Source organism: Penicillium maclennaniae (assembly GCF_028827695.1).
Source record: "Penicillium maclennaniae strain IBT 15551 chromosome Unknown utg000004l:1.0-3007600.0:1.0-3009580.0, whole genome shotgun sequence".
Classification (NCBI taxonomy): Eukaryota; Fungi; Ascomycota; class Eurotiomycetes; order Eurotiales; family Aspergillaceae; genus Penicillium; species Penicillium maclennaniae.
The window spans coordinates 1,026,635-1,053,053 of record NW_026623216.1 but is presented as its reverse complement, the minus strand read 5'-3'; the positions used below and the strand labels follow the sequence as shown (position 1 = coordinate 1,053,053).

General features: G+C 50.2%; 12 protein-coding genes across 12 annotated transcripts; 3 read left to right on the top strand and 9 right to left on the bottom strand.

Moving 5' to 3' along the window:
- Positions 1 to 520: 520 nt before the first annotated feature.
- N7477_004579 (uncharacterized protein) lies at positions 521 to 1,244 on the bottom strand (the record flags this gene model as incomplete). Its single annotated transcript, XM_056966242.1, has 2 exons — positions 521 to 819; positions 896 to 1,244. 2 exons carry the CDS (start codon positions 1,242 to 1,244, stop codon positions 521 to 523), a joined length of 648 nt encoding a protein of 215 aa, XP_056823023.1.
- Positions 1,245 to 3,368: 2,124 nt separating this feature from the next.
- On the bottom strand, positions 3,369 to 4,111 carry N7477_004578 (F1F0 ATP synthase subunit d). The gene is made up of 4 exons (XM_056966241.1): positions 4,089 to 4,111; positions 3,609 to 4,004; positions 3,461 to 3,547; positions 3,369 to 3,407 (listed from the first exon to the last, which is right to left on the bottom strand). The coding sequence occupies exons 1-4, from the start codon at positions 4,095 to 4,097 to the stop codon at positions 3,378 to 3,380; spliced, it is 522 nt and encodes a 173-aa protein (XP_056823022.1). The 5' UTR covers positions 4,098 to 4,111; the 3' UTR covers positions 3,369 to 3,377.
- Positions 4,112 to 4,434: 323 nt separating this feature from the next.
- On the bottom strand, positions 4,435 to 5,231 carry N7477_004577 (nascent polypeptide-associated complex subunit alpha; the record flags this gene model as incomplete). Its single annotated transcript, XM_056966240.1, has 3 exons — positions 4,435 to 4,756; positions 4,818 to 4,876; positions 5,010 to 5,231. 3 exons carry the CDS (start codon positions 5,229 to 5,231, stop codon positions 4,435 to 4,437), a joined length of 603 nt encoding a protein of 200 aa, XP_056823021.1.
- A 722-nt stretch (positions 5,232 to 5,953) lies between these two features.
- On the bottom strand, positions 5,954 to 7,325 carry N7477_004576 (60S ribosomal protein eL14; the record flags this gene model as incomplete). The annotated part of the gene is made up of 6 exons (XM_056966239.1): positions 5,954 to 6,013; positions 6,121 to 6,249; positions 6,333 to 6,383; positions 6,491 to 6,625; positions 6,687 to 6,752; positions 7,323 to 7,325. The coding sequence occupies 6 exons, from the start codon at positions 7,323 to 7,325 to the stop codon at positions 5,954 to 5,956; spliced, it is 444 nt and encodes a 147-aa protein (XP_056823020.1).
- A 749-nt stretch (positions 7,326 to 8,074) lies between these two features.
- On the bottom strand, positions 8,075 to 9,253 carry N7477_004575 (protein transporter YIF1; the record flags this gene model as incomplete). Its single annotated transcript, XM_056966238.1, has 4 exons — positions 8,075 to 8,275; positions 8,330 to 8,893; positions 8,949 to 9,137; positions 9,197 to 9,253. The coding sequence occupies 4 exons, from the start codon at positions 9,251 to 9,253 to the stop codon at positions 8,075 to 8,077; spliced, it is 1,011 nt and encodes a 336-aa protein (XP_056823019.1).
- A 258-nt stretch (positions 9,254 to 9,511) lies between these two features.
- N7477_004574 (signal recognition particle receptor subunit alpha) lies at positions 9,512 to 11,524 on the top strand (the record flags this gene model as incomplete). The annotated part of the gene is made up of 2 exons (XM_056966237.1): positions 9,512 to 9,733; positions 9,806 to 11,524. The coding sequence occupies 2 exons, from the start codon at positions 9,512 to 9,514 to the stop codon at positions 11,522 to 11,524; spliced, it is 1,941 nt and encodes a 646-aa protein (XP_056823018.1).
- Positions 11,525 to 13,312: 1,788 nt separating this feature from the next.
- Positions 13,313 to 14,116, bottom strand: N7477_004573 (RibD family protein; the record flags this gene model as incomplete). Its single annotated transcript, XM_056966236.1, has 1 exon — positions 13,313 to 14,116. One exon carries the CDS (start codon positions 14,114 to 14,116, stop codon positions 13,313 to 13,315), a length of 804 nt encoding a protein of 267 aa, XP_056823017.1.
- Positions 14,117 to 14,326: 210 nt separating this feature from the next.
- N7477_004572 (glycoside hydrolase family 43 protein) lies at positions 14,327 to 15,337 on the bottom strand (the record flags this gene model as incomplete). Its single annotated transcript, XM_056966235.1, has 2 exons — positions 14,327 to 14,998; positions 15,047 to 15,337. The coding sequence occupies 2 exons, from the start codon at positions 15,335 to 15,337 to the stop codon at positions 14,327 to 14,329; spliced, it is 963 nt and encodes a 320-aa protein (XP_056823016.1).
- Positions 15,338 to 16,572: 1,235 nt separating this feature from the next.
- Positions 16,573 to 17,589, bottom strand: N7477_004571 (NAD(P)-binding protein; the record flags this gene model as incomplete). Its single annotated transcript, XM_056966234.1, is given in 3 exon segments — positions 16,573 to 16,939; positions 16,956 to 17,427; positions 17,478 to 17,589. 3 exon segments carry the CDS (start codon positions 17,587 to 17,589, stop codon positions 16,573 to 16,575), a joined length of 951 nt encoding a protein of 316 aa, XP_056823015.1.
- A 2,022-nt stretch (positions 17,590 to 19,611) lies between these two features.
- N7477_004570 (SDR family oxidoreductase) lies at positions 19,612 to 20,805 on the top strand (the record flags this gene model as incomplete). The annotated part of the gene is made up of 5 exons (XM_056966233.1): positions 19,612 to 20,051; positions 20,126 to 20,435; positions 20,489 to 20,544; positions 20,604 to 20,712; positions 20,773 to 20,805. 5 exons carry the CDS (start codon positions 19,612 to 19,614, stop codon positions 20,803 to 20,805), a joined length of 948 nt encoding a protein of 315 aa, XP_056823014.1.
- A 2,408-nt stretch (positions 20,806 to 23,213) lies between these two features.
- On the top strand, positions 23,214 to 24,185 carry N7477_004569 (Ras family protein; the record flags this gene model as incomplete). The annotated part of the gene is made up of 4 exons (XM_056966232.1): positions 23,214 to 23,225; positions 23,387 to 23,501; positions 23,587 to 23,862; positions 23,947 to 24,185. 4 exons carry the CDS (start codon positions 23,214 to 23,216, stop codon positions 24,183 to 24,185), a joined length of 642 nt encoding a protein of 213 aa, XP_056823013.1.
- A 1,018-nt stretch (positions 24,186 to 25,203) lies between these two features.
- Positions 25,204 to 26,320, bottom strand: N7477_004568 (flavin adenine dinucleotide pyrophosphatase; the record flags this gene model as incomplete). The annotated part of the gene is made up of 3 exons (XM_056966231.1): positions 25,204 to 25,837; positions 25,918 to 26,084; positions 26,135 to 26,320. 3 exons carry the CDS (start codon positions 26,318 to 26,320, stop codon positions 25,204 to 25,206), a joined length of 987 nt encoding a protein of 328 aa, XP_056823012.1.
- Between the last annotated feature and the right edge of the window lie 99 nt (positions 26,321 to 26,419).

Here is a 26,419-nt window from a genome sequence, read left to right as displayed (position 1 = left end):
TCGCTTATTTGTATTTCTTATTTCTGCGGGGTGATTCACCTCATGACATGGACCATGTCATCCCCACACTTTGCTACATACCCAGGCGCAATGGAATCCGAACCTTTTTCTAAATTCATAATCACGCTATGCTCTAGTATGCTATGCTCCAGTATGCTCAGTTGTATCTTCAAAAAAATCAAAAAATAAGGCCAGGTCCACCATATCCTTTTTCGTACTCAGCAATTCAACCCTTATATCCACTGCATCCCTCAGCATACCGTACCAACTGGTCCTTCTCGCCAAAAGGAATTTCATCCCATCGGCGATCGAGAATGAAATTTGCAAATTCATCACCAGCTCCACTCCCATACCGCCTCACTTGTGCATAGTGCTTCTCTTGTAATGGCCAACGCACTGGCACCCTACAATTCGCAGCACGGAAATACATCCCCAGCAACCTCTTGAACGGCTCAATAGTCCGTCGACGAATCAATCGCGTCGTTATATTCGCCGAGCGATCGGGCGAGAACTCATCATCTCAGAAGAAATCCCCCGCGAGCAGTTGCAGAAACTCGAATTGGGATTCTGACCACGGGGCGCGGAAGATTTTATCGGGGATGCGACCTGGTCCGATCACCACAGAGCTCGGCAGACGGAAAAGGTCTGCTTCGAAGTAGATGTCGTTTTGTTCGCGGATCTGGACGGCGCCGAAATGGAACCAGATTGCGACTTTGCCGGGTAGAGAGGTCGGGAGGGTGGCAGGGATGATGAGGTCCCCTTTTCCGCGACGGCCGTCGAGGGCCTGGTCACATTGACTTAGATTGGAGAAATATGGGTCTAGGTTGTCGAGGCAGGCTCGGTCCTCCGGGGTGAAGGTCAAGTCGGAGCATTTGCGTTTGATCGCGTGATCCACGTATTCGCGTTGACATCGGCGGAGGAGTGGTAGAGTACACCATCTGCAGGCGAGGATGGTGGTTTGCAGATGTTGGCGCTGTTGCCAGGGTAGAGACCAGAAGTCTCAGGGGCGGGGGCAGGAAGTCTGGGGTGAAGAATCCTTGTCGGGAGCCGGGGTTAGTGCTGCTGAACACGAGGCGGATCAACCATGTGTACAGCAGTGGGTTGGAGAGGGCGCGGCTGAGGTATGGGGAGGCTCGGGGAAGGTTGATTTCCAGGCTGTACAGGAAGATCAACTGGAGGATTTCGACGGGGAGGCTCTCGAGGCGCGAGCACGGATCGCCGGCCAGCGGGTGGGAGTCTCCCATATGCGGCGAATTTGACGCGGTCTCGGGGTGTCTTGAGCGAGGTTACTCGTGGTGACCGCCGCAGACACGGGGTGTTATGTGGGAGATGTGAGGCCAGCGAGGTGGACGGCTTTTGTAGGGCGGAGCTCGGTCATTTCAAAGGCATTGGGGGACCCTGGAATAGATCTCAATCAATGGTCATGGTGAGTTGCAGCTGGGCTGGAAATTGGAGCTGCATCTGGAGGTGAGAAGTGGGTATCTCGAAGCAGATTATGTCTTGGCAAAGACTGTAACACGCCCTGGTCGCATTGAGACGAGGTCTGTGGCGACATCATCTGCGCTGAGTCATTTGAAGATCTACAGGTCACGTCTTTGCCAATCTGCCGTCGTGGCTTGTAGATCTCGAGCCACAGCTATGTGTCGCTGACTGGGAGACCCTGGTCTTTGTATGGATCGATACCAGATTGAGCGGTGGATGCGAACATTCAAATGCAACCAGAAAGAAACCAAAAAAAAAAAAAGGGTTCTGTGATCGATCGATCTTATATTCTTTAGGATCATCTGGGTCTTGGTTCGCATTTTCTTTGTTTTGTCAAGCCCTGAACTATAGAAGGCCACGGAGGCTCGATCGATTTCAGATGCACTTGAATGCCGAGCAATTTCTACGCATCAATTGCAAAGTCGAAGATGAGATTGTCTTTGATGGCTTATTTGCACCTTATTGGAAATTAAAAACTCTGAAACTACTGATCGTGAGGTTCCCTGCACAATTCCTTTTCCTCCATATCTGCCATTTCTTGCTGCACAAGAGCCTCCATAGATTCCAAATCTTTTCTCACCAAGTAACTAGCTTAAATTTCTCATTACAGACCTCATTTAAGCCTATCGTGACCACGCCCCACAAAGCTGCGTGATATACAGCTCAGCAAGGGCGCCAAAGTAGGACGAGGAAAGTTGAAATGTACCATCCCGAGCTCCCGTCCTCAGTCTCACCGATAACTTCATATCCATCTGAAATGGCCCGAAACTTCAAATATCATTTTCGTCGAACTGCTCCAAGTATCTAATGGGTGGATGCGACACTTCCTTACGCTGAATAAGGAAGGGCATCGAGTGCAAATCAAGATAGCATTTGGGCTTGTTCAGATTCGACACATCCATTTCCAATAAAATCGTAATGATAGTTTTAATTTCTATATTAGCTAGATCGATGCCCAGGGTGGGTCAAGCGGCAAATGGCACGAACCTTTGATAGAAACGCTAAACCTAAGCCGCAGCCGCTCCAGGGACTGGATCCCCATACTATATCGGCCGGAATGAAATCGTCCTTCATCATTTCTCGAATTTTTACACTGCGTGACCTTCAAGCTCAAGATAACTCCATATTCTGCGACGCCGAGTTTGCTGACATGGGGATCCCGGTCATCGCGTGGGACCCGGGATGTCCAGCGCTCTGCAATTGAGCGGTGAATGTAAAAGTTGGTAGGGGAGATTCGAAGCATGCTTTGCTTTTTTTTGAGGCTTGGACATGTTATGGATTTGATTTCCGACCGACCTTGTGAGATCTGTCCACCGAGGTGGGCGGATTGCCGCTCCCAGTATATATACCGCGCTCCGTGGTTCCGCTCAACCAAGAGGATATAGCAATTGGGCATGATCTTTATTAGGGTAATTCTTCGCAACATTCGGTCCTACCTACGCTCATTCAGTGGGTTCACCCCTTCAAGTGCATCCGGATAGCCAAATCGTGCTCGACCACTAGGATTATGCACAATTATTTGGTCCGGCTACAATTCCCGAGTATTTCCTTGTTATTCTCAGAGCTTGCAGCAAGCCACACCAAAGCCCTCCTGGAGCTTTGTGCAGTCTACGTGTTGTACCTGGCCGGACAAATACATCGGGCGCTATTGCTTTCAATTGTTGCAGTCCACAAGAGGCGAGTGCACTGATTGACTGAGGTAGAAATACGATCAATGCGAACGCAGAAACCAAATTGAATTGTTTCTATACACATCCCAACCGCCCCACCACACCATGAAGGAAGGCGTCGGAGACGATCCTGGCGAAAGCGCCATACGCTTGACATCGAACAAATACATCTTGCAGTGTGATGCGTTGGGGGATAACAAAAGGAATTTGAACCGGGCCCAAAGTTTAGACGGCGGAAAGATCGCCGAAACGCTCCTGCGAACTGCATAAGTACGCGATAGAATACCGGGGGATAGTTGTATGCATACCTTGTAGCCCGGGGGCATCCACTTGCCCTTGGAAACGAGGGAAGCGGTCTTCTCGTCGATCTCGGGCTGGGCAGAGGCAACCTCGTCCTAGACGCAGAATGGAATCAGTATTTGGTCCAAAGGGTTTCGTCCAGCATTCAATACGTACGACAGTGAGATCCTCGAAGGGACGGGCAGTCTCGATGTTCTCCAGGGTCTTCTGCAAGTTGGCGAGCTCAGCCTCAACCTTGCCCTTGGTGGCCTCGGCGTTCTGGACAGCCTGGGCCTCGAAGGCGTCAATGGCCTTGAGCTGGCGGGAAACGTCGTAGGAAGCGGGCTTGAAGGTCTTGAAGTGGTTCTCGATCTCGTCGACGATGGCCTGGTTCTTCAGGATACCGCGGTAGTGGGAGAAGTCAACGGTCTGGGGCTGCTCGGACAAGACCTGGACCTTGCGGCGGGCGTCATCGTTGCGCTTCTTGAAAGACTGAAGAGAAGCGGCGGTCTGGCCGCGGAGGCCGAGCGAGGTCGAAACCTTGGCCCAGTCGATCTTGAGAGCGGCGCTGCGCTGTTGGGGAGGCTGCGTTAGCGGGTCTGGTCATTGCTTCCGGGAGCTTTTGTTGCGTGGGACGATCGGTACGGGAACACCTACAGCTGCCATTGTGTCGGGAGGAAAGATGGGTTGTGGAGGTGGAGAGAAAGAGGGGGGAGGTCGATGTGCAGGGAGGTGCCGGACAGGCGAGTTTGACTCGGAAAGGTTTGGATGCGGGAAACACGTGACCATCCGGGATCCGAGCACCGGCTCACTATAACATCAGCCCAATTCAATATTTACCAGGTACTACAAAGTTCCTTTTGGAGCATTAATTTAGATTTACGGAGAAATTGAGTTGGGCAATTCTTTTTGATTTGAATTGTATACACTCGTGGGCGCCATGACGGATCGCCATCATTTGCAAAACCCAAGTCGCTCAGAGAACCGTGTCTCGGCTAGCTTATTATATGCTGAGAGCCATGATGGAGTTGACGATATCGTTATCGTTCTCCCGCAGTGCCTTGACGGCCTTCTTGCGGGAAACGTTGGCCTGGGCAACGACCAGGTCAATGTCCTTGGCCTCAAGGCCACTCTCGTCAACCTCCTCACCATCGTCCTCCTCCTCATCCTTCTTGGGCTCAACAGCCTCGCCAAGGTCGGAGTGGTCGTGACCGGCGTGGTCGTGGCCAGCGTGGTCACCGGCAGCCTCAGCGGCAGCGAGCTGCTGGGCGGCGGAAGCCTGGGCCTGGGCGTTCAGGTCCTCAATCTTGGCCTCACCGAAGATGCTAGATTACACAGTCAGCAAGGCAATGAAAGTTGATATCCGGTTAGTGGGTCAGCACATACATCCAGGTGTTGCTGTTGGGGGACTTGTAGACATCGGGCTGGTTGACGACGAAGAGGATCTATACATCGAGATCAGCTTGGCTCGAGATTTTGACGAGGCGAAGCATGGAATTGAGACGGAATCTCCACCAGTACATCGATTTTGCAATGCGCTGGTCTATGATCTCATTCCACAGTCGGAGCTTGACGTACGTTCTTGGGGCGGCGGAGGGTGACACGGGTGATGCCGGGGACATGCTTCAGGCCGAGCTTGGCAATGGCCTTGCGAGCCTTCTTCTCGTTGCGAGAGTGGATGGTGACGGCGGCGCCGGCGGGAATGCTGGCATCACCGGCCTCGGACTCGGAGTCGCTGACCTCCTCAACGTTCTGGGGGACCTCCTCATCGGGAAGCTCTTCAACACGGGGATCGGCCATTGTGAATATGTGGGCGAATCTAAAGGATTCGGAAGTTCAGGATTAGTGATCGCGTGGTGAAGGTTGCGCAGGTTCGGAAGCTTGGTGGGTGGGAGGTGGGAGGGCGGGCGTATAGTGGGAGAACCACCTTACCGCCCACGAATCGCACAAACCTCGGGAAACAGCGATTCTGGAGGGTAGAAATGGCAGAAGATGGGTATTCGAGCAATGGAACGCACCTGGAATTCAGATATCGAGCTGTGGTGGTAGCAGGGGGATTTTGATGGTCGTAGAGTCAAAGGTTCAACAGCTGTGCGCTGGCCAATCCCGAAAATCGTTAGCGAGCGGTTGCGCCCACCCCGGACTCCCACATTGCCCTATACCTAAGGCCATCTAACATTTGGAGTACTGCCCATGACGGTGACAGTCTCATCTACAGTAATTCATTTACATTGATTTTTCAGAGATATTGTTGGAAATTCAAGGCTTTGATCATTGTCTACTCAATTCGCTTTTCCTTAGTCAAGGAAACGGAACTTCCCAGTTCTATAAAATAGACAGACTCGGCCTAAGACGCATAAGAGAAACGATGATACAAGCCCTTGCCGGGATATCAAGGATTTTGAATCATTTTTGCTGTAGTATCAATAATGCATACAGCGCTTTTGCTGGGGGAAATGCCAGCTTTGGAAACCCGTCCCAGGACACCTCCTTCATCCGATGCACCGAACCCTCGTAATCATTTATGACTTAGCAGCGGTAGCGCGGACCTTGGCGAAAGACTTCTGAACCTCGTAGCGGGCCTAGATTATTGTCAGAATGTTGCCTTATAGAATTTCCAAGGGGGATCAGTCGGAGCGAGTGGCGCACACGGCGCACTCGATACCCCCAATCCGCATCCATCACGTACCTGCTTGCGAAGACGCAGGACCTTGAAGCGCTCGAAGTCGCTCAGGTTCTTGCGGCGGTCGGCCTTCTCAGTCTTCTGGGCGAAGGTGGACTTGGCCCACTTGCCATCGATCTCGTTCTTGGCCCAGAGCTTCTTGACGGGGCCGGTACCGGCAGCACGGGGAAGAGCGGGAATGGTGAAGGGAGTGAGGGTAGCGTGGGCGAGGGAAGAACGTGACGGGGCACGGTCTTCTGCTCCTCACCAGAGGGACCGTCGACCAGGACCTGCAGGCAATCGCGAGTCAATACACATGTTCTCCAAATTTCTCGATTTCCGAGTACGGAGCTTCTTGATCTTCCGGGCAGATCGAGGAGTGCGGTTTTCAACGTACACGGCGGTGGTCGACAATCTCAACAATGGCGGCGAGCTTGCCAGCGAAGGGGCCGCGGCGGATCAGGACGAGGCGGCCAACCTCGACCAGCTTCCACGAAGCGAGCTTGACATCGATATCGGCCATGGCGAAATTCTGTAGACAATAGATCTCAGCGCTTGTTCAGATGCAGCGGTTCAGGAGCGAATGCACTCACGGTCGACAACCGGGGGTGGGAGATAAGTCGGGAGGGTTGTTGTCGAAAGAGTCGGATTGTCCAAGTCTGCGCTGTCGAATTTCGGGATGTGCCCACACAGTTCTCGCTTAGCGGGCCACTCAGCTGCGGGTCTAGGGTTGGCTTATGTCATACCTTCGCGGACTCGGACTCTCTTTCTTCCGATCTCCTGCTTTTCTTCACTTTTTTTTTTTCGTTCTTAGCTTCACTGTCATCACTGGTTTTGCCACAGTCTTTGCCATGAGCTTAATGTTGCTCTTCACTAACTTACCAGCTTCTTGAGTCTACTCCATTGTGAGCTGCCTCATGGTACGTGCAACTCCCTGTCACCCTCTTCTCCTCTCACATGATGCCGTAATTTGCGATTGACCCAGTGTCTGTGAGGCCCTCGCCGGGGTCTCGATACAGCGCTGCTGGATGATATTCAATTTCTTACATATTCTGAAAATGAGACGCAACCCACCACTTGTTATGATTGCACCAGCTCGAACCTTTTGCTGACTGCCCGAAGATTTTTTAGGCCTTGTCGCAGCGCAAGATACCTCTAGGCCGGAACAAGTTTTGCTTGTCCGGTCTCACGCCTCAAATGGTACGTTCTTTTATCTTTTTCTATCTTACCATGCTTTTGCCCACTGCATCCTCCTCCCGGTCCGATGATTACAAAACTTTATCACGCCTAGATAGTAATTGATGCCTTCGGGCAGCTGAAATTTCTCTTCTACCAAGATCTCTGAGAACCATCACACATCGCACATTGTTTCATGATGCTCTTGTTGGAATCATTTTCTAACATTGAACAGGGGTTTTCATATTCTCACGGACTTGTCTCCTGACACCTAGCTACATCAATATTAATGCAAAATAATACTCATTTCTTTGATTTCTTCTGTAAATTCTGCCACGCCGATTGAATAGATAGGTTTTGTCAAGGTCGCTCAGCTACGAACACATTACGTAGTGAGTGTGTGGCTGGCAATTGAGTTTAGCTCAGCTGCGGTATCGATTTTGATCGTCTTTTGCATCGGGATCTTTACGGCCAGCCGAGCTTGTTCATGGTCTTTAGATTCGCCATGAGCCACCTAGTCATGCTGATGAGAACTTCGTGCATAATCATGGTACTTTCAATTCAATACATATTCAGTCTGGGTATCAATTATCTTCCAATTCTGACCAAAACGTCTGGAAAGGGCGATTGAAAATGTGATATTCTGATTACAATAAGTCGTGCTATATCGTGACTGTTAAGGTCTGGCTCTTGGATCCAAGACCTTGAGCAATGCGATGGGTCGCGCTCCCAACCACACATGCCATTTCTTCCATCAACTCGATCTATTCCATCATGCATCTCGTTGTTCAATTTTATGACTCCATCATGAGCTTACGTTTGCAGCCAATGCGGACGGACCCTCGCGACTGAGCACCCACATAAACACAAATTGGATAATGTACGAGTAGACAAAGAGGAACTGAGTGCGGCGGTTGCGCTGGCCGCGAGCCACAGTGTGCATGGCACCTGCGCGCATGGATGAGTCGGCCGAGTCGGGGAGCAAGACATACTTCAGGGATCGGAGCTAAGTGAAAGATGTTAGTGAAATATCAACCCAAGCAAAGAACTGATTCCTCACCAGGAAGAAAGCGTTAGCCAGGTAGGTGTAAATAAAGACCGACCAGCCAACCCAGCCTCCAGTTCCCCGCCCTGGGGTAAGGATCTCGGATGTAACCAAGGTAGCAATGATTCCCACAAACTTGTATCCGGAGTAAGCCACTAGGTCCAATAGCTGCGAGTCATTGTTGATGCTGAGAATGTACATGGCCATCTTCAAGCACAAGATCTCAAATATGATCACCGCGATAGATGTGGTGGTGACCGAGCCTAGGAGCTCTGGGTGGAAGTCTCCACGGAACCCAGCCAGCAATACCGATAGGAGAATGTATGTGACCACGGCCATGACGGGGATATACATATCGGGCGAGTTGAGATCGTCTCGAGGGGGAAGGAACATGGAGGAGTATTGCTGCTGCACAATTTGGCCGTCCGGTCCAGTGGCATTGGTCGCCATTCTGGCTTGTTGGCGCGACCAGGGTTTGTGACGCCATGGAAAGAGGACGAGACCGACTTTGTTCAGGACGTAGGAGTTCGAGACGTTGAAGTAGTGCTTCAGGGCGGGTATGGACACATAGCGATTGAACTGTATTTTCCAGTTAGAGACGCGTTGAAAAAGCACAGTATGCGAGTCTTCATACGTTCTGTTCCATATATTCCTGTCCAGCTGCCATCGCACTCTTTCCAACCTGGAAACCCATCTGTGCCGTAGGATCGGTCATGAACCCGGGGAATCCGGGGCCATAGTTGCCAGCAGCACCCGCGGCCCCTCCCTGGGCGGGCGATGGCTGGTATGGATTCCCTCCGCCGCCATATCCGGCATTCGGTGTCTGTTGGGAAGGAGGGGAGGCGAGCGCATCATGGGGACGGTCGACACATGTTGCGGGACAGGGTGGTGAAGAGGCGGCGACTGCGCGGGAGGTGGTGCGAAGGAGCCGCGATACATAATGTTCCTTAAACGACAGATGAGTGACAGGGAGAGGGATCACTAAAGAGCTGAACTGTAGGAGTAGATGTAGTCGGGGGTTGAGAGAGGTGTAGAGTGGAAGTGTTTATACGTGGCTGAAGATCCGCTCTGCCTCCGAGCTCGAACATCGCTTTTTGGCCGACCCGCCACCACAACTTTCCATCCTTCTTCTGTCCCCCTTTTCGCCCGCAAAACCCCTATTCAAAGCTTCTATAACATCCCAGTACATAAATCTACATGCTGGAAGCTTTCGAAATCCTCACCACCTCCGGTGTGGTGCTGTGGTCTAAGTCTTACGCACCGGTGGGGTCTCATGTCATCAACAGCCTGATCAACGACGTTTTTATCGAGGAGAAGGTCGTGCCTCAAGGCGGCTCAAATGGCGGCTCCCCAGTCTTCAAGAAGGAGAAATATACGTTGAAGTGGAAGAGGGTGAAGGAGTTCAATCTGATCTTTGTGGTACGTTCGCCGCCCGTCGCATCTCTCGTCTTTCCCGTCACTGTGTCGCAAAGCTAAATAGTTCTTCTACAGGCTGTCTACCAATCACTACTTCACCTCGGATGGATCGACAGACTCCTGGAGAACATTTCGACGATCTTTATTGACCTCTACAAGGAGCAGCTTAAGGGGAACCGCGCGAGAATTACTGCGTACAAATTCGACCCGTACTTCGAGCAGCAGGTGCGCGAGCTGGAGGACAATACCGGCAGCGTTGCAGAGACATATCCTGCGGAGACCGAAAAGAAAGACCCGTTTGTCTCGTCGGACAATGGCGGCCCGCCGCCACCCCCCGTTCCTGGCCTCATGAGAGCGCAGCCTCAAGCTGCGCTGACCGGGGCGACCTCTGACGAGGGCACACCACCAGCAACTCCTGATTTCTCTAGATCTTCGACCCCTGCCGGTCATATCCTCACTGGAAAGGCTGGCCCTGGAGGTCGACTCTCTCGCCGTGCGAAGAAACTCCAAAATGCAAGTGCCAATGCTTCCTCTGGCGATGAAACTCCGCGTAAAGGCAAGACTCCCAAAGGCTCTGCGAAGAAGGGCCGTAAATGGGACGCAGATGGGTATGCAGATGAAGATGACGGTGAGATCTTGGACTACTCTGCTCCTGCAGGTGAGACTGAAATCGCCGCTCCTGCTGTTGAAGCCATCTCCCAGGATGACTGGGGTCGCCGAACTGGCAAGGGCCAGTTTGTTCTGAAAGAGCTTGGCGATGAAGTGCACAGTATCCTGGATAACGCCGATGCTGAGAAGAGCAAGGGTAATTCTTCTTCGGGTATTGTCGGCTCTGGTTTCAATGCCGTTGGTGGCTTCTTCCGCAACATTGTCGGCGGCAAGACGTTGACTGAGGCCGACCTCCAGAAGCCCCTCAAGGCGATGGAGGAGCATCTGTTGAAAAAGAATGTCGCCCGCGAGGCTGCTGTCCGTCTTTGCGAGGGTGTTGAGCGTGAGCTGGTCGGAAAGAAGACCGCCAATTTCCAGAGTGTCGACGCTGCTCTGCACATTGCCATGGAGGCATCTCTACGAAAGATTTTGACCCCCACCTCCTCCTTGGATCTATTGCGTGAAATCAACGCTGTGACTGCTCCGACGACCAAGCAGCACGCCCCTCGTCCCTACGTTATGTCCATCGTGGGTGTCAACGGTGTCGGCAAGTCTACCAATTTGAGCAAGATCTGCTTCTTTCTCCTACAGAACAAGTACAAGGTCCTCATTGCGGCTTGTGATACCTTCCGTTCTGGCGCCGTGGAGCAACTTCGTGTCCACGCACGCAACCTGAAGGAGCTCAGTAACCGTGATGGTGCTGGCGATATTGAGCTCTACGAAAAGGGCTATGGCAAAGACGCTGCCAACGTGGCCAAGGATGCAGTTGAATACGCCGCTGCCAACAAATTCGACGTGGTCTTGATCGACACTGCCGGTCGTCGTCACAATGACCAGCGCCTCATGTCTTCCCTCGAAAAGTTCGCCAAGTTCGCTAATCCCGATAAGATCTTTATGGTTGGTGAGGCTTTGGTAGGAACAGACAGTGTCATGCAGGCACGTAACTTCAACCAGGCGTTCGGAGCTGGTCGGAACTTGGACGGCTTTATTATTAGCAAGTGCGATACAGTGGGCGACATGGTTGGCACACTGGTTAGCATGGTCCACGCCACGGGCATTCCTATTGTGTTCTTGGGTGTCGGACAGCACTATGGAGATTTACGTGGTCTGAGCGTTCCCTGGGCTGTCAGTCTTTTGATGAAGTGATGATTTGCTATAGCCCCCTTGCTTTCCTATTCTTTCTCCGGCATCTTGTCTGGTATTTCTATGACTTGTACTATTTCTTCCAAATAAGAAGGCTGATAGATACTGCTAATGAGCGTTTGGTCACGTTGCAATGGGCCTGTATGCAGAATGCCTGCTGAGAACAAACAAATCGGTACTCGTCATACCAGAATAATCGAGTGACTGTTGACTAGTCCAGCAAAAAATGAGGCCATGGCCCCCGTGCAGCTTACCCTGCTTCCTTGTTCTTGAGGTGACCATCTCATCATGGGAATTTTCTTTGCTTTCGGCCTGTGCCGCCTTTTTATCCTCGTGTTTCAATATAGTGATGTCACCAGGTTGTGTGGGAAAAGGTAGTCGCCGTCTGTCGAAAGCGTTTAGTTTCAAAGTGAGGATATGAAGTAAATATTTTCTTGTGCCATTTGGGAAGATCTTGCCTCAGATCTTGAAGACGTACAAGGACGTGCATGTCAATGAATACTAGATGATCAATTTTTAAATCAATGTCATCATGCATCTGACTCTAGCTCCTCTATCAGCTGCCCTGACCCGCAATACACTTAAAAGGAAGATTGACAATTGGCCGAATCAAAGTAAGAGAAGATTGAATGCAAGGCCTAACCTCATATTGATAAAACCCCTCTGAGCACCACGAAGAAAAAACTTATACATAGACAGGCCAATGGGGAAAAAAAGGACCGTAGATTGAATCCAAAAACACCAAAAATTTGACCGACGCAGGGGTCGAACCTGCAATCTCTTGATTCGTAGTCAAGCGCCTTGCCATTGGGCCAGCCGGCCTTGTTGAAGACTGGAGCGGGATTGTGTTATATAATCCAGATCTTTTTCGCCGCAAGACCCACATTCCCTGTTAAGTGGTAATTCTAAAAGGCAATTTCCCCAACCTTATGCAAGAAAGGAGCACTCAAAGAATCAGAGGCAGATCAATGCTTTACAACAATATAAATCTGATAGGCCAAAAAAAAAAATGGAGATCCTGGTCGTGGTATATCTAGATTAAAAATGCAAAAACAAAAAAAGAAACTCTCCCTCGGGGAATCGAACCCCAGTCTCCCGCGCTTATCGGTGTTAATGACAAGCGGAAATCATGACCACTAGACCAAGGAAGATGAGATGACTGAGTTACTGCTCGGCCACTTGGGTGGTTGATGGAAGAATGAGCCACTTTTGATTATATAGTCTTCCTGAAGACCGGAAAAGAAATTCGGATTTTTCTCCTAAGCCCCCCTAGCACTTCTAATGTGTCGAGACGGGTGTGCAGATTATACCCGGCCTTACTTCCATAAGACAGAGAAGATAGTCTTTGGTTCAATCACTATTCAGGCTTTCATTATTGTTCCCTGAGTACTATTCACAGGACCATTTGAATGCTCGAATGAGCACTTAGCCTGGTTTTCGTGCAATTATATATAGTGCTGCGGCTTGATTCAGACCGTGGGGCTTAGAGAGATGATATTCCCGATATACTTATCAGAAAACACCTTGACCATTATCTGAAGATCATTCCAGCTATTCCGTTACTCTTGAAAGGTATCTAGGCATGTAACCACGAGTTTCTAATTGAGACACGTTCAAGACCACCTGACACTCTGGCCGAGCTATTCACAGGTATCCATCTCCAGACATTATCTACACGGTGTTCAATTGTAAGGCTTCAGAAATCCACTAATCTGAAACATTGGCTTCACTCACTAAGAAATCATGGCCGAGAAACTGCCGTCAAGTGATTGCTGTGGTGGCTGATCCTTCTTATTCTCGAATCTGACCACAAAGAACCACATCTTCCCCGAATGGATACCATTTGACATTGGTCAATCTCGCCGCAGAGATCGCTTTGCCTTCACCATCGAAGCGTCGAGCAGGGGAAACAACCACTCCGCCCTGGCCCAACCATGTAGGGGCAATCGTGATAATGACTCGATCGATCAGGGACATGTTCGATGGCTCAAGCAGAGAGTTGATAACCTGTGCACCCCCCTCAATCATAACGCTCCGAAGACCATTTAAATGAAGCGTAGCAAGCAAATCACTCCAATCGATCTTGTCCAATATGATGAACATCCCCCCATATTTCTCCAGCAAAGCCTTCTTTTCTGCCGGTGGCTCTGGGAGTGTAGTCACGACCCAAGGCGCCCGACCACGCCCTTGAGTACAAAGCTGAAATAGCTTACTATCATTCGAGAAATCCCACCGAGCAGAGGGATCAATTACAATCGGCCGCGGCTGACCCTCTAGACCCCCACCGCCGTACCCTCCCACCCCCGCGATGCGGCAATTAAGGCCAGGATCGTCCGCCACGGCGGTTCCAACCCCGATGAGGATGCCATCATGGCGGGAGCGCAGGTAGTGCGTCATGGCTTTGGACTGAGGTCCCGAGAGGACTGTACGTGCGCCTGGTGATAGAGCAAGCGATGAATCAAGGATGTTGCGAATGTGAGAGTCGTGAATGGCATATTTGGACGTGGGGTTGAGCCATCTTTTGGCGGGAGCTGAGGTTCTTAAGAATGATCTATCCGACTCTGGAAATTCCAGTGCATCTCGTGTTGATGCCATCGTGGAAATGGTCTTTCGATTCTTTTGTCTGGTTGGATTCGGAGTTTAAAATGCGATCGGTGGATGTTTCCTCCATATGCCTGATATTCAAGGCGTCAAAACTGTTCATTCTTTTTATTTTTCCTTGCTTGAGTCTACAGTGACTGGGAACATCATTCTATTTTAGATGAAAAAATTGTGATTACAGCTATCAAGCCTGCTGGTATATAATCAGAGCACGCTAAGTACGTTGTTCGAAGCGCCAATGTCGGCGACATACATCGCACGCCCCTTGTCCAGGTTCTGACCGTTCTCAAAGGCATGGAACACAATCTTCGAACCATCGGCATTGAAGTCAGCGCCACCAGGTCCACCCAGATCGCCAGCATCACTTGCATCACCCGAGACGAGAAGAGGAGCGCCTGGGGCCTGAGCCTTTGTATAGGGTCCGGTGATTGCAGCCGCGGTGGCGTAACTCACATCGTAGTTGAGCGTGTTGTACATATTGGAAGAGAAGCTAAGGTAATATGTGCCCCCAATATTTGCAAGGCTAGGAGCCTCGATCAAGGGACCGTCATTGTCGTCGCGGTCAAGGAGTTGCGTGGCATCACCGATTGGAGTCACGGCATCGGATTCAAGAGCCTGGAGCATAATGGGCGTGGCATGAGTAGTGCCATCGCCATTGAGGCTATTTCCATCAATTTTATAGACGACGTAGTAGGTGTCTCCATCTTTGTACCCATCAGCATCAATTGCGCCTCCCTGGTCGAGAGGGCAAGCGAATGGATCATTCTCCGGGGTATAAGGACCGGTAATGCTCGAGGAGGTAGCAGCCCCGACACAATGCTTGCTACTATCCTGACTTGAAGCGGCAGAGAAATACATGACGAAAGTTCCGTCATCCTGAAACCGATTAGTCTTTACATTGTGAAACATTCTTGGCGTCCTTACTCTTTGGTTAACATCGGGGGCCCAGATTGCTTGGGAGCTAGCTACCCAGGAGGGAAATGGACCAGGCATGGCATCTGTATCGGAAAGAAGATCCCATGTTAAGAAGTCTGCGGATGATGCAACTTGGACATTCACTCCGTTGCCAGCAGTAGCAAAAGCGTAGTAGCCACCGTCAACCCGAATGACACAGGGGTCGGCAAAATCCGAATCGATCGCACGGGTTGGCTGTGCCGCGGTAAACCCGCTCATTAAAGCTGTAGCCACATAAGTGATGAAAGCAATGGAGCCCATTGTGATTGGAAGTTACGAGGTGGTATAACTTAGAGAGATGGGATGATTGGGATGCTTAGAACAATACTCGGCTTAAGGGGCTTCAAGGGCCATTTATGGGCTCTATCTCAGGAGGGAAGGCATATTTGTATATCATTGTCAGGGCACGCTGCTAGTCCCAACTTGTTCCTGGCGCTGTTAAGGGTCTTGCTGGACACTTAGCCCCACACCGGGATCAGCAAGCACACTATGCCCAGATCAGAAAATGGTCCTCATCTTCATAGGGATTTACCTGTTGGGGAATAGAATTAGCTGAAATAGTGTATCTTGCATGATATTGAATAGCAGTCTCATTCAGTCATTAGAAAATCCCCCGTCGCGCTCGATTGCATAAACTTGCCTAGCACTGCCTCGCTCTTTCGACGCCGCCAAGTAAGGAACCTTGTAATAGTTGAACGCTGATGTCAGCGGCGTTCAAATATACCTGCCTCTCGAAACATCTTCCCATTCACAGTGATTTGGCAAGCCAACTGTGACTTGGCCCTGGGAAAAAGCCGCGCCCAGAGGAAGCCGAATTTGAAAGAAACAGTATCAGGTCTCGATGACGTTACTTGGGAGTTAAGCTGGCAAATTTTGGACGATACATCTACAGGCGGAGTATTTACAATAGAAAGGGTCTTGTTATTCACAGACATATGTCTTGTGTAGACTTTACGTGCACTGGGCCTTTCGTGAAAAGCTCCGCATACGTAGGTCAGGCTTTGCTTGGAGTCGAATTGACTTATCTTAGAACTCAGCAATAGGTCTCTACCTCTAAGGTCCAAGTAATTCATTTTGGCAATTTGATATCTCTCTCTTCTTTCTCTTCTCTTCATCTCTTCCCCTTCTTTTCTTTAAATTTATTTTCTCAGCAGTGAAAGACAAGCAGAGGTTCATCTAAACTTCGCTGAGTGGCCTTGACAGGGTGTTCGACCATCTACAAACTTGCGAGTGTGCAGTATCTCCACTGCTCAAAGTGTTCCGCAGACTATGATATCTGCTCAAGTAATGCCCGATCTCAGAGAACATGTTCTACCAGACCGGCACAAAATTCGACGGAAACAAATTCCACACTGAGGTATCGCCTACCTCATCGATTGGAAGTGAATCTATGTGGACAAAAAGTCAAGTATAGTGAGGCTGTCTCTGTTCATTTGGTTTCATGAGAATGAATTCATGCAAAATGTACTAAAGATGCTTCGTGATAGAACCCATTATCAAGATAGCTTTGACTCATCCCAGCTTGTGCTGTCCGACGCAAGATATTCTTGTCCCTTTTCAAGGATTTGGCTATTTTCCTTTCCCAACCAATTTGGTTCTAACTTCTGGATGCCATCTTCGATTTCGTAACTCTCCCCACCCGATACATACACAATCTTACCGGCGAATGGAAGACGAGCGCCCTGATGAGTCAGTCCATCCGTGCCCCGGTTAGCAGTAGCACAGATTAAAATGGCTCTACCGACATCTTCGGGCTCATTGACCGGTAAGCCCCGCTCATACCAACCCTTTTCAATCCCGAGAACCATCCGTGTTCCTAAGCAATCATTAAAATTGGACAGACAATAGACAATGAGGAACTTACTTGTCATCCAGGGACAAATGACATTCACCCTGATATTCTGCGGGGTCGCGGTCAAATGAAGGCCCCGCATCACCCCAATCACGCCATGCTTGCTGGCCGTGTAGGTGACCAGCCCCCCCGCATTCCTTGAACCCGGCAATGCTGCTCACAAGCACCAGATCTCCGCCCCCGGCTTGTCGCAAGTAATGCATACCGATGCGTGCACTGAAAATAGCACCTTTGGTGTTGATATCGATTTCCTTCATGGAAGGCTCCTGCGTAATATCCTCAGCGGGGTCGAATATGTCCTTTGTGATCGAGATCCCGGCATTCGCGATTACAATATCCACTCTGCCAAACTTGTCGTGAGCGGATTTGAATAGTCCGAGCTGATCCGAGTAGCTCGAGGCGTCGCATTTGACGAAGTGGACATTTGGACTGAGTTCGGATTCCAGTTGTCGCGACGGCTCCTCGAGGATGTCGCCGAATATTACCTTTGCACCATACTCTGATCATAATTAGGACATAGCCGGTTCATGTTGACTGGCATGAACTCACTGCACAGTTGCTGAACGGTTGAGTGGCCGATACCAGTGGCTCCGCCCGTCAATACGGCCACTTTCCCAGCCAAACTGTCGAGAAGAGAAGGCTCAAGGAGGAGGTGTGTCATTTTGCCGGTAAGACTGACCGAGATAAACTGGGCACAAGCTTGAATGGGGATATTTTAATGATCAACATCCCTCTTTTGAATGAATCTCCTCCCCGAGGTGGCGCTTGACCCCACATTCATTGTCCCTCGGGATATCGCTATAACATGGGGTTCGGATCAACACCCGTCAGGAATAGTATCTGGCTGAAAGAGTATTGAATACAGTTAGTCATTTTTAATTCATATATTTATGGATATCACGGTGAAGTTACAAGGGCGATGCAGCTGCGTTGACCAGGGGTTCGCAAGCGGGGCAGCGGAATTTACACCCCGCGCACACGCGGGGTAGAATAAGTGGCGATTTATCGAAGCGGCCTAGCTTGTCTCCGATATGCATCATGTATGATGTTGAGTTCCTATACTGACCCTGACCGGCAAGAAACGAAATTGACATTGAAATGGAAAATCCAGACGACAATGCATAGTTCTCTACTGATCGGATTTATACCTGGAATGACCACATAAAATGGGGCATTGGAACGAAAAGGATGAATTAGTTGGTCTAAAAAGCGATCGATAAATGCAGAAACCAAGAGCCACAGTTTTGAGCATGGAAAGTGAGATTCAATCACTGAGTGGATAACTTGCTTAGAACATTTCGAATTGTCTACCTGGGACGAGGAGCTGAGTTGGAGCTGGGTATGGAAAGGAGCGATAACAATTTGGATCTTTACTTGGGTCCGAATGCTGTGCGTCAGTAGATAGGGTTCAGCTTGAAAGACTGGGGACCCGAGCTTGTTTCTCCAAAAATTGGCGTTACCTGATAATGGGAGTCCTCGGGAAGAGTACTCGCATCACCTATGGCTTCACCACTGAAGCAAGCCATACTTGGCTTAGTGGAGATGGGCACTTAGGATGGTGGCCTCTTTGTGGTGGCCGGGAGTTGCAACGAGCTGTAAAGATCTCTCGACGAGTCTCAACCCATTCTGGTGCAGTCGGGATAAGCTCGAGAGTCGATCCGTTCGCGGCTGCCAGGTTAGACATCAAAAAATGAGAAAAGTTACCAGTGTCTTGGTCAAGATAAAGATATTCTCGATTTCTGCCGAGCCATCATCTGCGAATGAAGAGATGTCAGCGTGTCCTTTTGCTGCGTAGCCGAGCTGTGAGCCACGGAGGCTCAAGAAGTCCCTGTCAGTATGAGTTAGATTCACAAAATCAGGGTCAATGTATTTGGATGCATGTCGTAGGTCTGATTCGCATCTGCAGCCCAGTGAAAGTCTTCGCCTCGCAGGTGGTTATTTGAGACCTCTTTACTGCAAGTTGTGATGTTGGGTAGTAGATGATAGAGTGGACAAGCGTGTCAAGAGAAGTTGAGGTATACTTGCTGTTGAACTGATATCTTTTTTATATTATATCTCAACGTGCCAAACATACCTATTGTTAGCTCTCGATGAGTTACATCAAAATTTTAAGGACAATAGGGGTTTCTCTCTCAAGTGGGAAGCTCGAGGGGAATGGCAAATAAACTCCTGAATTTCTCTAAATCTCGAGACTGAATACATCTTGCGTTGGAACATGTTGGGAGAGAGAAGTCTTTGGGAGTGTTTGTGTGATAAAAGCGAGTTAAAACAATGAATTGCTGCATATCGCAAGGTAAAGTGTTGCAAATGAACCCTCGACTTTTCGCACAAAAGAGGGCCAAAACTTGCTTATAGTTCAGATGCGCATAGAAAACGAAATGTTCATCCAATGCCGAATCAAAGTACCGTTGATTGTTCTTCCCGTCTTCTACGATCAATCGATACTCTCATTCCGACACAATTTTAAAGATTCTCGGCCGAGCAATGAATCGGATACAGACCTCGCCGGTGCATCGCCGAATATCCAGAACAATGAAAATTGAAACTCGGCGCGAAGGCCGATCCCGCGCCGCAATTAAAAGCCGATTACATAACCCGACATGACGCCAACGCGATCCCCGCACGCCATGAGGCCGTTTTGTGATTTTCTTTGCAATTCGACCGAGAGATACGAGCACCCTTAATGAACCATATCAGAGCCTGTGGTAAATCAATTCAGCTCCTCCACCGACTCTCCGCATCCCAATCGAACGCTTTGCTCTCTACAAAGCCCAGCCCTTTCTCTCTAGCTGTTCAGTCCACCAATATCCGTCGCACTATGGCCTCCGCAATGGCAAAGCGCCTCGAGGGCAAGACTATTGTTGTGACCGGTGCTTCTTCCGGTATTGGAAAGGCCACTGCTCTTGAGTTCGCGCGTACCTCGCCTAAGAACCTGAAGCTTATTGTGACCGCGCGCCGTATCGACGCCTTGAACCAGCTTGCTGCTGAGATCAAGGCTGAAGTTGGCGATGGTGTCAAGGTGCTACCGGTCAAATTGGATGTGAGCAAACCGGAGGAGATCAAAAACTTTGTTCCCTCTCTGCCGGAGGAGTTCAAGGAGATTGACGTCCTTGTGAACAATGCGTGAGTCATCAATCACATCAAAGAAGACGGACACCGGACAAAGAGATAAATGAATGCTAATAATGGCTACACAGCGGTCTTGTAAAGGGTGTTGCTCATGCTGGTGACATCGCCACCGAAGATATGAACATCATGTTCAACACAAACGTAACTGGCCTTATCCACATGACTCAAGCCGTTCTGCCTATCTTCAAAAAGCGCCCGGAAGGCGGCCGCGGTGATATTATCAACATTGGTAGCATCGCCGGGCGTGATCCTTATCCCGGCGGTGGTATTTATTGCGCTACCAAGGCGGCTGTCCGCTCCTTCACTGAGTCGATTCGCAAGGAGCTCATTGCTACCCGCATTCGTATTATTGAGATTGACCCCGGTCAGGTTGAGACTGTACGTATACGTTCCCTTTGTACATTACAACACATAAGCTAACATGTGTGCAGGAGTTCTCTGTTGTCCGATTCTACGGCGACAAGTCCAAGGCTGATGCCGTGTACAAGTAAGTGGAGTTGATCAGATCCATGTCCCTTTTTGAGCCCAATCTAATCATTTTCTTAGGGGTGTTGAGCCTTTGACGGGTGAGGATATTGCCGAGTTTGTTGTCTTCGCAGCCGGGCGACGGGAGAACGTCGTCATTGCGGATACGCTGATCTTCCCCAACCACCAGGTATGTAACCTTTCGTTGTCTCAAATTACTTGTGAAAGAATTTACCTTACCATTGAATAGGCTGCCGCCGGCATTATGCACCGCAAGTCGTAGGTAAATGTGTGCGATAATTGGAAGCGTGGCAGGTACATAGATAGAGTCCGTCGTACATGGTATCACAAATATGAGAGTCAAAGATAGAATCTCGAGAAGATCAGGCCACACCTGCGGGTCCTTGTGTCCATAAGCTGCGTGAGAGATCAGTCATGTGTAGTAACCCTTGTAGCACCTTGGCTTTGTCAAGTTGTCAACAATATGAATATGGAGATGATCTTAGACGAGCACATCGACAATTTGATAGCACTTGATTCGGAGATATCCTCAGCATTAAAAGGGTTGAGTGCATGGACGGCCGTTTTGCTAGGTCGAACTGATCTGACGAGACCTTTGTCTCCTTTGTCCAATGGAGACGAAGGGTCCAGCGGAAGTGATTCGGCTTCAGTGGGTTGTCCTTATTGATGATATGATCTATCCTTGGTTTCAGATCTGCGTACTCGGCATTACTGAGATAGTGAGATGATACTGCATGACAGATTGCGTAGATGCAGACGGCCTGTTTTAGATCATGATTTCCGCCCTCAACCTCAATCCACGATAGAACTGACCGTGACTCTTTGACACCTTTCAGATTGACCCGGGCGCCAGAACATCCGTGCATCTCTATACTGATCTATAATGACGAGCAGCCCTATGCAGTTGGTCCCATCCGAATCGCCCAACTGCCGGATTGCGACACCTGCAGCAAGCCCTTGATCCATCACCGACCGTGCGTCCAGTACACGAATCGGGGAGTTTGATCCATCATTTCAAGACAGCTGCAAAGCTCCGGGACCTCAACTGCAGCGACACTCTACAATTTCAATCCAAACTGCTGAGTGTGGGCATTTCACTAACGAGAATCTGCAGCTCCAGGCTTCCAGAAGGCGACAATGAATTGAATTCTGACGTCCCATGGGTGTCACGGATTGCCTCGGATTGCCGGTCGCACAGTCCCCCCCGCCTAGAATGAGAGGGGCGTCGCGCTCGCGTCAGGAACCTTGGATCCTTGAGACTTCTAGAGCACATGCGATCTCCGAATCCCAAGTGCGGGCATAAAGGAGGGGTCTGAATAAGAGCTAGGCGATCGTTGCCTCCAGAGTGGGATTAATGGAGACTCCAATGTGACACTGAACGCGAGGCTTTTGACTGTGGGTGGATGAGCGGGGCACTACCCTACAACACATGAATCTTCCTATTGCTCCAGGGTCCAATACCAGGATCTACAGATGTCAACCACGGGGTGGTTCGTTGGGCGAGGACCGGGCTTCCCAAACCCTGGCTACGGACATGAAGGTTTGACGGAATCCTCCATGGGCACGGAAATTCCGGGGAGATGAAGCCGCAGAGAGTTGATACAGAGAGACCGGGGTTCTGTCGGGATGATGCAATCGACATGCAAGGCGGCCATCTCCTGCAAGCCATTCAGGTGTAAAGGAAAGCCAAGATTGATACTCGACTTTTTTGGTGCCCGACAAGCTACGGCCCTCACAGGTTGACCATCACCCATCAGCACCACGCTAAGTTGTGCGAACTAACCCGATTTTCTGAAGCGCCCTGGACCCATCCCCACCTACGATCCACTCGGGTCTGGAAGTGACTCGATGTGGGCTCTGCAGTTGATCAGGAAGATGGAGATTTTTATTTTTCTATTTTCCATGTTTGGGTCCGAGAACGGGGGGGATTATGTGCCGGAAGATGTGCTGTCTGTCCTATTGAAGTTCCGGATAGGGTCAGCACGTCGTTCGTAGGGGGCTGGTGGGATGGCCAATCAATGGAGGACTTCGATAGTAGCGTACCAAAGCTCGATATTATTTTAGTTCAATTCCAGAGCACGGCTATCCTTGTGCACCAGCAACCAAGTTATGAGGCTATGTTGAGGAGGAGGATTTAATGGCGGCAACCCTACCTAGGTAGATGGGGTTCCAAAGCCTATATATATAGGCTGAGGAAGTTAGGAGAAGAATTCCGAGAGTCGTAGAGACTACATACCATCAAAGTCCAGAATCTCCCCTTTTTCTCACCCAATCATCGCCTCCCCACTTCTTCGATCTCCTGAATTTCCTCTTTCCTCCCCCCCCCTTTCCCCTGCTTTAAGTCATTTCCTTTACGGCTTTAACCGGTAAGCCTTCATCTCGTAATCAAACATAATCATTTCTGTTTATATAATTAGTTGATCGTATAGGTGCCAGAACAAACCTGGGTTGTAGGGGCTCCACAAGCCAAAGAAGCTCACAACAGCGGTTCTCCATTTTCTTCCCGTCGACACTCCGAACCTCTCTTCTTCCCCCCCTAATCACTTCCTTACTCGACCCGTATTTTGCATTTCTCTTTTGGACCCTTTTTTTTTTTCCCACTTGCCTGATCGTCTCTTGATCTTCTGTTCCTCTCCCCTTTCTGTTTCGGAAAGGATTCCTAGAATCACCATGGCTTCAAAGGTGAGCTCCATCCCCAAACACCTCCTATCGATCTCCACAGATCTCCCTGTCTCGCAATCGACCTTCACATCAACCTCGACCTCGCCCTCGCGCCTCCTTTCCCAACCGAACCAATCTCGAGAAAGGTCCTCAATGGCTGACCATGTCCTTTTTCGTCGCAGTTCCTACGAGAATACAAGCTGGTGGTTGTCGGTGGTGGTGGTGTCGGAAAGTCGTGTTTGACAATCCAGTTGATCCAGAGCCATTTCGTGGATGAATACGATCCGACAATTGAAGGTGAGCCGAATACACCTGCCCACGGTCATCACCAGGCCCCCGATCGACGCGAACTGAATTGCTCACGACCTGTTTGTTTTCGCAGATTCCTACCGCAAGCAGTGTGTCATTGACGATGAGGTCGCTCTTCTGGATGTCCTGGACACAGCAGGTCAGGAGGAGTACTCGGCGATGCGGGAACAGTACATGCGGACCGGCGAGGGCTTCCTGCTCATCTACTCCATAACATCGCGCCAATCCTTCGAAGAAATTATGACCTTCCAACAGCAGATCCTTCGCGTCAAGGACAAGGATTATTTCCCCATCATTGTCGTCGGCAACAAGTGTGATTTGGAAAAGGATCGCGTAGTCTCGCAGCAAGGTACATTCCTTTCTCCCAGTTCCCCATTATCTCCACATCACGTTTCATCTAAACTGCAATGCCCGATCTAACACGTCTCTACAGAGGGTGAGGCTCTGGCCCGTCAGTTCGGTTGCAAGTTCATCGAGACTTCCGCCAAGTCCCGCATTCACGTCGAAGACGCCTTCTACGACCTCGTCCGCGAGATCCGCCGTTACAACAAGGAGATGTCATCCTATCCCTCCGGCTCCGGTGCCTACGGAGCCCGCGCACCAGAGGGAAAGATGGACGTGGCTGAGCCCGATGAGAGCGCCGGTTGCTGCAGCAAGTGCGTCATCATGTAAAAAGGCGCCCCCCCCCGGTCTCAACTTACACATTTGAGACGGCTGTCGGAGCGCTCAGAGCGCGAGAACGAGAACGAGTTCATACGAGCGGGTAATACCTCGGTGGGATATATGGAAAAGTGAGAGTGCTGAAATACGGTTATAATCGCCCCCAGGCTGGGAGGAAAGGGAAAAGGATACAACAAGAGGAAAAAGAACTGAAAGTGGTTTTGTGTTTTGCGGATTTCGTGGGGTTGCCAGGTCTCCCATGGAGGCTTGCTCTGCTACTGCAACGCAAAACAATGATTGCCTGACGCCCAACCCTCGTCTCATGAAACATTTTGATTCCCCTTTTGTTCCTTTGCGTCTATTTTTTTTTTTTGTTTTTATTATTGGTTCGCGAAAGATTTGTCCTGGTTACTTGTTTTGTCTATCATCAGGTGTCTGTCTCGGGCGAGACGACTCGGCTGTCAATATATGTTCCTCATTGGATTTCTTTGCTCTCTATCATGGTGTCATTTGGATCTAGATCGTATCTTCCAAAGGTAAAGTCACAGTGAAGGTGAACAGGTTTTGGGATGCATCTTCTCACTAATCTAGTTTCAATTCTTCTGCCCAATTGGTACCTCTCACCCGCATGTGCATGGTCAATTGCTCAATAGGCTGGAAGTGGACTTTCTGCAGAGCTATTCATGCCCAGGTGCCCAAATGTGTGATGCGATGGAGAATCGGCATGCAAGCATAAGTACTTCGCATATCCCGAGGGTTGGCGCGGGAAGACGTTGTCATCAAGAGTTTACAAACACGTTCACTATCTCAGAGTAGATCCTGTTTCTGGTGTCAGCAATCTTGAGACAGCATCGGAGGTGTTCTGGCCACTGATCGATTCCAACCTTGACTACCTAGATGACGAACCTCTGACAGCATGCTTCAAATATCAGATAAACTCATCAATGGTCTAAACAACCCTCCTCAAAAGGCGGATGCTCTATTGATACATCAAAGCCCCCTGATCACGCTTTGACATCATACATATCATCTACTGACTATAAACAGTCTCCCCCTCATCTTTCGGATCCAGCTCATCCTCCTTGGATACCCTCTTTCCCTGTACATTCTCCTCGACCTCTTGCACAAGGGACTCAAGATAATCCTTGTCCGCCCCAACCAAGGTGACAGTATTCCTCTTCCTCCCCCATCTCGGATAACTCCCGACCTTGACACCCTTCGGCTCGACCTTGGCCGCCAGCTCCGTCAAATAAGGTGCAACTGCACTCTCCGGCAACGGTGTACTGATCATCACCCGCTCGGTCGCCTTGCCATCCAAATGAGCCAGTCTGGGCTTGATGCTGGGCTGCAGGTTCATGAGGAGTCTTTCAAAGAGACGCGGGACGCCGGGGAGAATGTGCACGTTTCCGTTCACCACGGCGATGGGAACCCACATATCTTCCGCGACGAAAAGGGCTTGGTCTGCGGCCGGGACGGTGGGATCGTAAGGGAGTTCAACCATGCGGAGCTTGGCAGTTAAGCCGGGGGATGGGGTTTCCCAGTCGAAATTGGGTTGCATGGGATGAGGTTTCGAGAGTCTCTTCATGCGGGCAAAGGCTGCTTCGTGCAGTTGGAGTTTGAGGTTGAAGGCTTTCGCGACCGATCGGTAGGTTATATCATCGTGGCTGGGGGTTAGGTCAGGACCCGTGTATTGCGTGGATGTAGGGATAATGTAGATGGGGGAGGTTTGAGGGGGTGTACGGACGTTGGACCAATGCCTCCGCTGGTGACGACGAAGTCGTAGCGGGCGCTCATGCGGCGCACAGCTTCCATGATATCCTCTTCATCGTCGGGGATGACTTCCACGCGCTTCAGCTGGATGCCGAGGCCGAAGCAGAACTTGGCTAGGAAGGGCGAATTGGTGTCGATTGTCTGGGGTTTTGTCAATTGCTGTAGGTACCTCCTTGAGTTTTGGTACGGACCTTTCCGCCGAGGACCTCATCGCCAATGATCAGGCAGGCTGCCGTGTGGATGGGTTTGGTGAAGTTTGGATGGGCTGATGTCATTGCGAGCGGACCGGGACGGAGGGGTGAGAGCGTTGGGGTGGTAGGACGGAAACCAAAAGGATGGGCGAAGTGGCGAGATAATAAGTTGAGTCGGTTAAGCATGAAGTGGTATTAGAGCGTCTGCGCTGGTTCTTCGGGGATGAGGGTTGAAGGGGGAGCTGTAAGTGGGGAAGAGAGATCTCCGCCTGCATTTCGTTGGCG